Source organism: Teleopsis dalmanni, chromosome X (genome assembly GCF_002237135.1).
Source record: "Teleopsis dalmanni isolate 2A chromosome X, ASM223713v2, whole genome shotgun sequence".
Classification (NCBI taxonomy): domain Eukaryota; kingdom Metazoa; phylum Arthropoda; class Insecta; order Diptera; family Diopsidae; genus Teleopsis; species Teleopsis dalmanni.
The window spans coordinates 62883439-62893203 of NC_051848.1; the positions used below are offsets into that span (position 1 = coordinate 62883439).

Consider the following 9765-nt stretch of genomic DNA (forward strand, 5'->3'; position numbering starts at 1 on the left):
TATTTAGGCCTCGATTAATGGTTTTCTATTTTTATATATAATATTCTACATCATAAAAGCAAAATGGTCATTTCATTATCTCAAAATTATAATTTTTTTTATGATTCACTAAAAACTTTAACTTAGAATCATTGTAAATATAAGCCAGCCTTAATGAAGGACAGACATAAATGAATTATTGGACAGGAGAATTCTTCTAGGCAGTAAGAAATAAATATATCATTAGACATTCAAGACTATCATTTTCTTACATTATCACTCTTTAAAAAAGAATTCTTAAATATGTCATAAAATTTATATTATTTTGTATAGTTTGCAGTACAAAATAGAAGTGAGTCATATAGAATTTTTTGAATGTTGAGAAAATAAAATTTCAAAAAATGTCATCACAGCATAGAGCAACGAATGTCTTCCCATTTTTAAAGGCAAGTCTGGAACTGTTAGTAAAAAGTTGTGAGCGGTAAAAATTTCGAAATGCTCTATTTTTATTAAAATCCTTTTTATTATTACGCACAAATCACAGATGTTCTTATGAAAAGTACAAAGTTGATTGGATGACAAGGAAGATTTTTTATTACTCTAAATCGAACCACACATATTACACTTCTTATATTATAGCCACAATTGAGCCGAAACCAAACATTCCTTCATTGGCTAAACAAATTTCTTATGTGAATGGCAAATAGTGCCTATGAGATATGTTATATGGATTTGCTATGATTTGAATAAAAATTTTGATAGTAGTACTAACGGGATCATCAAAAAAATATATAAAGCAAAAATAATAGCCTTGCCACACCCACGGTATTACTAAATATGTCAAACAGTATGGTTAAATAATAAAATTACTGTCTAATATGTGAATGATCTTAAATACATAGACCGAACAGGATGAGATGGGAATTTCAAGAAGCTCTTGAAAAATTGGTAAAAAAACACAAATTAGAGAACATATAGTACGTAAATAGAAATAAAAAACAACACGAAAAACAACAAACATAATGTTGTATAAGTCGAATTGACTTGAAGTGCAGAAAATATTGCCTTCTTTCAAGCCGCAATATTCATCACTTAAAATGTGTGCTGTCTTTTTCTTGCGTCAAGTTTCTAATAATAAACCCTTTAACATATATAATATATTAAAAGTTTAAAACTAAAGTAAGTCACCATGTCAACTATATACATAACATAAATAAATGACTGAAAGTTCCATCTTGATTTGGTCCTTACAGTCTTAAACAGTCTAACAAGCTCTCACAAAGGTACTTCCCTAGGTACCAATTTCTTTTGGATGCCACAGAAATTGTTTAATAGTTTCTATTTCCTGAAAGTTGGCACAACTTCTCCAATGAGCACTATATGAGGAGTGTGTAGTTTTTCAGCGTAGATCTCTACACATCTGTAACCAGAAAGATCTGCAGTAAGCCTTGTAATAAGCCTTACAGTATTTACCCGTTTTCTTTTGATATGTGGCAAAAATCTAGTCTTTATGTAAGAGAGTCATGTTAACCGGGAAGTTACGCATGACCTAAGTATCTCCATTTGTTATTGCCAAGCTGGAGAAATGAAAGGTAAGTATTTCTCTTAACGATCTCAGGGGAAACTTAAACCGCAACCTTCAAATATAATTATTATTTTATTTACGAATACTTTTTTAAATTCCTTTTGTTTTGCATTTGATTCAGATATTGAATTTGGAGCAATTCATTATGCTATTTCAAAACCAAAACGATCAGAAATGTTTTCGATCTTTAATTTTAATTTTTTTGTTTTTTTGGAAAAGTATCATTCAATACCAAAAATCTCATAAAGTTTGCAATTCCCAACTACTCCCATTATTAAAACTGTGGAGGGTCAATATAAATGATGTATGTATGTTCTAAATGTATTCAAGAAACAAATTCATAAAATAAGAGCTACGTTATGCTTCGGGCCCCTAATGAATTAATAAGTGAACAATTTCGTTAGAATAGTGACATCGAAACCAGAATCACGACTTAATAAAAAGGCATTGCAACTTGGAATCGGTCTATTTTTCTAATCATCGCTCGAGGGAACAGACTTCTTCTCTTTGGGCCGAGCAGGTGAAACATTTTTATACTGCGGAGAACGGAAGTCATAATTAAAGGACACAAAAAGTATAGTTACCAGTCCAGCAGTTTTAGTAGTTACTAGGTGGAGGCAACTTAACATAGTAGGCTATAAAAGTATCAGCTTTTATATAATATTACGATGCCTGTGAATCGACCTGTGTTTTTGTAATATACTGTGCCTTCGAAAGGATTTCTAAATAAAGGAACAAAATATACACATCCTTAGCAAAAAGAATTCGCAAAGCCAATTTTAACCATTACCAGTAACAGAGCAAATTATATTCAATTTATGGATTTAAAAATTTTTAAAACCAAAAAATAAGCTTGCAATATTAGAAACTCCTTTACTTTGCTCGCTGGCATTTTCCACGTTCCAGAGAATCATGACACAAACAAGTTTGCTACCATTTAATTTGTGAAATTGTGGAAGTGCACAATATCTTATCTTCATCAACGACTTCTGTTGAGTCGACCAAAATTCTTAAGCATTTACTTTTCAGTGCAACTGAAAGTATTTAAAACCAAATATTGATTTATACTCAACTCTACCTATTCTATTGACTATCATCTATTTTGATTGACGATCTTCTATTTGTGCAATAATACTCAGTTTTTCAGTTGTTGGAATTTAGTTATCGAAACATTTACTAAAAATAATTTAACATATTTTGTTTGGCGTTAATTTTCGTAATCTGCAGACAAAGTTAAAATTTCGAACATTACTAATGCACAAACAGTTTGTTTTTTACTCAGTGTATTAATATTACAGAATTAAAAATAAGGATTACCATAAATACAGCTTCAAAATTAATGTTTTAAACAAAAGTAATGATAGAAAATAAAACACAATGGCGAACTTGTTCCAATTACTGGGTTAACTTCTAAATCGATCTTTCTAGAAGGCACTACGCTACTGAAATATTCTTTAAGCAGATGTCAATATGCCTATAGAGCTTGGAGATCCACAAAGTTTGCTCTGCACTAGATTTTGAAGGCAGCTGAGAGAGAGCTTACTTCAGGAGTCATATCGATGGTCATCATGATAGACATCAAAGTAGCCTTTGACGAAGCAAGTTTTGATAAGTTAAGATTTGCTCTAGCTGACTGAGAAATCTGTTCACTCATTATTGGATGAATTGATTTCATGCTAAGGTATAGAGCGATAAACCCACAAAATGGAAAACATACACTAAGATTAGAGTGAATGTAGGTGTGGAGGTCCACTAAGTTTCTGGCGACCAGGGTCTCTGATGAATCAAGATCGTCCATACGTGGTGCAGAGCCACACATTATGGCGGATTTACAGCAGAAAACTCGATAAAACCAGCAATCCTGGGTGTTTGAACGACCGCGCCCAAGGATGAATGGCACTGCGTGAGTCTGTCTTAGAATGGTGAATCCGGATACCTGGCAATCTTCGGTTTCAATTAGTCTTTTTAAAGTACAGGGGGCTATGCTTCGGATGACCTTTCTCCCCCCTACACTCGTCGAAGTACTAATAGAATCTTTTAAAAAACTAACAAATCGAAGAACAAATGCGGAACTAGCCACCAGTTCCAAATACAAGCTTCTGGTATCGGGTCAAAAAATTGAGCGAGTTAGAACCGACATTTCAGTTGATATGAGTAGTAGCAGACGCACTATGTCTACTTCTTCTATAACCGAAAAATCCAGAGATAAGGGCGCCAGCCATAGTGCACCTGCTGCAAAGGCAAAAAAGTCTGAAATAAAGATAAGACGTCAAAGATACCAGAATGTGATGTTCTTTCTTGGAAAGATTGCTAAAAATGAAGCTGAAGGTACAGAGCAAGCGTTTAATCGTACAGACAAAATACAACAGCAAAGGGTGAGGAATGAATAAAAGAAGTACCAGGCCAACGCACAGAAACCGCACATCAAGCTTTGACTCATCGGAAGTTGTGCGCGGTAGTAGGGTCTTTAAGTGCGACAACCAATTGCCCAAGAAACTTCTTGGTAACTGTATTGCTAAGGTAAATGGTGCATGGAATGGTTTAAGACTTTAGCTTATCCCAGCCAATGAAATTCCAAGACGACCAAAGGTTCGCACTTGGCAACCAATTCTGAAAATGAAGTACAGAAAAGTACAACAAGTAAAAGCAAAAAATGGTTTCCACTTTGGTGGAAAACGGAATTAAGCAATCTCTGGCAGAAATCGCGTAAACAGTTTAATTCAGGCTATAAAAGTATTAGCTGGCAGAAGTATAAAGATTGTCTTAAAACTTATAACAAAGCTATCAGGGAAGTCAAAAGTAATAGCTGAAAGGAACTCTTTAAGTCAATTGAATGAATTTTATCTTCTGCTAAGCTCAGCAAAGTTCTAGCTAAGGAAATTACAAACCCTTCTTATCTCAAGAAAGAGGATGGCATATGGACTACAAAATTTGCTGATACACTAAGATTACTATTAGATACTCACTATGAATATGATACTAAGAAAAATAGTTCAACCAAGTTGGCATGTACATCATCACAGGTGGCTGAAGCAATAGTCACAGTTTTTTTCTTTACAAATCGCCAGCTTGGAATAGTATCTTCCTTATTATGTTGAAAAAACTTTAAGAGTTAGTGGTGTCATGATTAGGGGAAATATATAAAGCATGTCTTAAATATAGTTATGCACCACTCAGTTGAAGGTTAGTAAAGGTCGTCTCTACACCCAAAGTAGGTAAATTCGGTCATGAGTCCGCTCTACATGAGGTTTTTCGTACTGTGGCAAAATCAATAAATCAATTTATTTTGATTAGTGACCTTTAGGTTAGCAACCTTTTTAGATATTGAGGGGATCTTCAATAATGTCTCCACTAAACTGTAGAGGAGGAGCTTAAAAATTGGGTACTTACTATACTTAAAATAAGGACTATTCTGTCAAAGTAAGGCAGCACATTCCAAATCAAACATTGTGGATAATATTCTTGATACACAAGATAAGATAGACGTGAAAGCTGTATGACATGGTTATATTAGTGTCGGGTATGCTCTCTAATATAATAAGCGATATCATGCAAAGGGGCAAAAGGGCTAAGTACTTAGGCCACAGCATGTGGACTAGGAATTAACCCATGAAAAACCGAAATTCACAACTAAAACCAAAATACCGCCTTTTAGGTGAATGGGCAACAGTTTAAACTATTGGAAAAAGTCAAATATCACAGAATTCTATTGGTTATTAAGTTAAACTAGAAACACAATGTCGATCGTCAAATTAAGAAGGCTTGTGTTGTCTTATTCTCTTGCAAAAGGATGTTTAGAAAAAAATGGAGGATTCGTTCCAATATTACACATTGGGCATACACAACTATTGTATGTCCAATTCTCACATATGGCGCTGTTATTTGGAGACCAGTTTTAAGTTCAGAGGACGGCATACATTGGCGTCACAGGAGCTTTTAGGACGACCCCTTCAGACGCTCTCAACGTGATACTGCACCTGCTACCTATCGGTCTGCACATAAAAAATATTGTTTGTAACAGCACTGTTAGCGTAAAAGTAACAGGCGTTTGATCTGAACGAATATATGGGCATGTTGGATTCTAGGTACACTTCCAAGCAGTCACTATAGAGTGACATCGAATTATTTGAATCGGTGCCTAGACTTTGAAAGAAATTTTTACACAATAATCCCTTCAAGAAATGAATGAAAAAAAAATCTTTTGAAGTAAGTTACGATATCTCAATCTATACAGATGACTCTAAAATGATCTAAGGGGCAGGAGCAGGGATCTTTACGCCATCCCAAAGCATAAACAATTCTCTAAAGCTACTTAATGAGGTCATAGTTTTTCAGATAGAATTCGTATCAATCAGAGAAACTTGTTGGCAAATTCCAAACCACATCAAGCACATCTGTAGTGTTGCCATTTTTATTGACAGTCAGTCAGCAATCAAAGCTATCACTGTGGTGAATCATTCATCACAAAATCACGGACAGTAAAACAATAAGTCACCTAAAACACGACTTAAATTCCAAAAATATAGCCTAAAGTATAAATTGTAAAGAATTTGCATAAGGAAAATGAAAGTCAATGCTGTCAGTCTCATACTAGCGTTTTATGCGTTTTTATGCGTTTTATTAAATTAATTAGAGCATACATAACACAATCGACAAGCTAAATTGGTTGGCTGACGTCACCCTCATATGGGTTCCTGGACATAGGAACATTGATAGGAACGAGAAACCTGTCAGTTCATGTTCCTAGCGGTACTGGTTTATATTAACCTAGACTACATAAAAAGAAGTATCTACTTCTACTTTCTTCGTTTTGACAATACGAGTAACAGATGAAAACCATTACAGTCATGTCCCACTTTCAGGCTAACATGACGAGGATGTATTTTTTATAATAAATATACATGAATTTTTTATAATAAAAATACATCCTCGGAATTGATCAAAAGAAACCACGTGAACACTGCACGACTTGGTGTGTAGGAACCCATGCAGAGAGACTGCACATTCCTCATAATCTTCACTGCAGTAATTGTGGAAACATACAGGAAAAAAACTATAAAAAATACACTCGTATATGCCCGGCTTTGGCGTCCAGAAGAAATAGCTTTTAAGAAAGATATTTCTTTAATCATTTATTAGGTTGTTTATCGGTAAACACAAAACAGCTATCAAATTCTCTAAATTCGAAAGAATGAATTTAATCTCTACTCTTCTATATTAGAAGTTCTTGCTAGGAATATGGTAGCAAAACGGCGAAAAATCGCTAATTGAGGCACATGGAAGTTATCTATGTACAGTTGCTCGCTACTGCAACCACTCAACCACCCAACCACATATACTCACAAATTACAAAATAGTGTACAAGTATGATATTGAGAACACAATCTCGGTTTTAAGCTCCATTCTGATTTCAGTAGCAGATCATTTCAGCCCTAAAGACAACAAAATTTACATATCCAATAAAGAACTAACAAATAGTGACATAGAGAATTTAATATAACAAAAACGTAGTTTAAGGGGTGAATGACTAAAATGCAGGTCTACTTCATCGAAAATCTTATTCAAGTATGCCCAAACGAGTCTTCGAACTGCATTAAGCAGGAAAACCAAACTCAGACAATATAACTATAGTCAAAATTTTTGTCCAAATGGCAAAAAACATACATCCTTATGGAATGCTAGCAAAAGTATCACTTCCTCCCATAGAATCCAATTCTCCAATAAGAAACTCTCTCGGAAACTGGACGCGAAGTGATGAAGAAAAATCCAACGTATTTGCTGATAACTTAAAAGACGTACTCCAACTAAATCCTGCAACCGGATATTATGACTTTCCCACTCAATCTCTTTATGCATTATCTATTGATATGAAGATTACAGCCAATGATCTTGTTCAAATAATCACCAACTAGTTAGACTGCAAAAAGTCACCGGGATATGAGAACATCTCATTCATCATGATAAAAACCTACGCCTTTTCGGTCATAAATTTTATCACAGAACTTTTTAATGCAATTATTCCATTTTACTTTTACAGAGTAAAAAACATCCATGGTTATTATGATTCATAAATGGTGTAAAGATCCCATTCTTGCCTCTTCATACAGCCCAATAAGCTTACTGCCATGTCTTTCTAAACTCTTTGAAAGAGCACTGCTTTTAGGTTTAGTTATTTTATTTTATATTAAACAATCTATAGTCAAAATAAAAATTGTAATATTATGTGATAGTAAAAAGATTTTAAAATTCATTGTAAGTCTCGTTATAAGAAAAGATATATGAAATAAATGTGAGTTCCAATAATAAATTTAATCATAAAATATAAAAAAACACATTATGGAAAATTAATCTATTGTTCTTTTTCATTTTCTAACTTCTTCAATAAAGTTTTTATTTCAAATGATATAAATAAATCTTGAAAAGTTTTCCTTTGGTTAAGAATGTCCAGAGTTTTGTACTTCTGTATTGAGTCAATCAATTTGGTTTCGATTTTCTTATTTTCTGCTGATAAATTAGCGATGTACTTATCCACAATATCGAACATTTCTACTAAGAACTTTGAAAAACTTTCTTCAATTTTCTTGTTTGCTTCCACAATGCCATTTTTTTCCAATGCTAAACCAATTAAAACATCTTCCATTGTTGGTGTTTCCAATAGTGTTATGTTATATTTATCCATATTATAATCTAACCGATTATAAAGCTGATCCAAAACATCCAAAAACTCATCCCTCTCTTTTGTGTCCAATGACTCGGCTTTTTTAACATAATTATCAAATTCCTCAACTTCTGAGCGTATGTATGCAGTATTCAATTTCTCAATAAAAGGCTCTTTTATCACAAGTTTATAAACCTTAATCGATTCCTGTATGGCTTCACGAGCATGCACATAATATTCGAGGTAAACTGATGCAAATACCTTAGAATGGTCATTGAATAAATTTTTTTTTTTCAGGTCCTCTTCCATAAACGATGAAAGTTTATTTTTGAACTCGTTCTGCTTCTGAAGTTGATTGAGATCCTCTAACGAATTTGACTCCGGTCGTGCAGCACACAACTAAAATAATTGGAATATTAAACATTTCATTTGCATTTTCCTTACTGGAAACTTACATGAACAACTGCAACTGTTCCAAGTAACAAAATAATAAGATTCTTATTCATAGTTAGAAGAATATCTGCTTCCAGGAATATAAGGATGAACTATTTATTTTTGACCAAATCAATGATCTAAGCTCTGCTGTCAGCTTTATAGCTTTAACGTAACTAAATATATCAGGCAGACATTATTTGCTATTTATAATGACAAACCTGTGCCTTATCTCCAAAGAGCAATACGATTTCAATTCACTATACAAAATGCCTTAGTATATATGGTTCCTGAGATAACTGTTCTATTCTTTTAATCATACTTGTACACTATATTTATATTTACTCAATTTCTTTAGTCTTAGACTTATTATGACACCAATTTTGAGTACTAATAAAAACAGTGTAAAGTAATTATTGTCAAATTATAAGACTAGATTTATTATAATTTTAAAGAAGATTTTTTTTGAAGTTTTGAGTGCTCATATACATTGAGTTAATTTAACAGATCTAAATAATTTGTCTATTAAAAGAACCTAATAGAAGCGAAACAATTTAATATGGATCGTTTATTGTAATAAATCGAAATGACTCTCATGTTACTAAAAGGAGCTAATTTTGTAATAATAAACTCACATAATTGCATTTACCGTAATTTAATATATATCTCGATAGATATGTAGCAATTAGCCACGTTTGCTATATAGAATCCACACGAAATTTATTTAAAAGTGAATGAATGACCACTAATTTTTTTCAATTTATTTTCTGAAATCTATTGATTGTCGTTTCATATGAAGTGTAAACAGATAAAAGCACACATTTAACAGATAAGTACAAACTCGTCATTATTCCAGCATTCCAAGATAATTTAGAATTGAGAACATTTAATAATTTTTTATTAGAGATATTCACGTTACATATGAGTACGGATACATTGTATATTCTAGAGATGGAACCATTAACCAGTATTCAATATATGGTAAGTGCAAAGCTTTAAAAATATTATCAAAGAAAAATTGTTTAGTGATTTGTTTCACTAAAAAGTATTTCCGATCGTGAATACTAATCGAGACTATCGCAAATAAGTTATACTTACCATAAATCGAGAC

At 32.9% G+C, this 9765-nt stretch overlaps 1 protein-coding gene across 1 annotated transcript; it reads right to left on the minus strand.

The window, feature by feature from the left end:
• Nucleotides 1–7904: 7904 nt before the first annotated feature.
• LOC119689545 lies at nucleotides 7905–8820 on the minus strand. Its single transcript, XM_038104393.1, has 2 exons — nucleotides 8678–8820; nucleotides 7905–8621 (listed from the first exon to the last, which is right to left on the minus strand). The coding sequence occupies exons 1-2, from the start codon at nucleotides 8726–8728 to the stop codon at nucleotides 7914–7916; spliced, it is 759 nt and encodes a 252-aa protein (XP_037960321.1). The 5' UTR covers nucleotides 8729–8820; the 3' UTR covers nucleotides 7905–7913.
• Between the last annotated feature and the right edge of the window lie 945 nt (nucleotides 8821–9765).

Coding starts and splice junctions, on each gene's coding strand:
- LOC119689545 (XM_038104393.1), bottom strand. CDS start 8,728: ATGAATAAGAATCTTATTATTTTGTTACTTGGAACAGTTGCAGTTGTT. Junction 8,622..8,677: donor GAACAGTTGCAGTTGTTCAT/GTAAGTTTCCAG, acceptor CAATTATTTTAG/TTGTGTGCTGCACGACCGGA.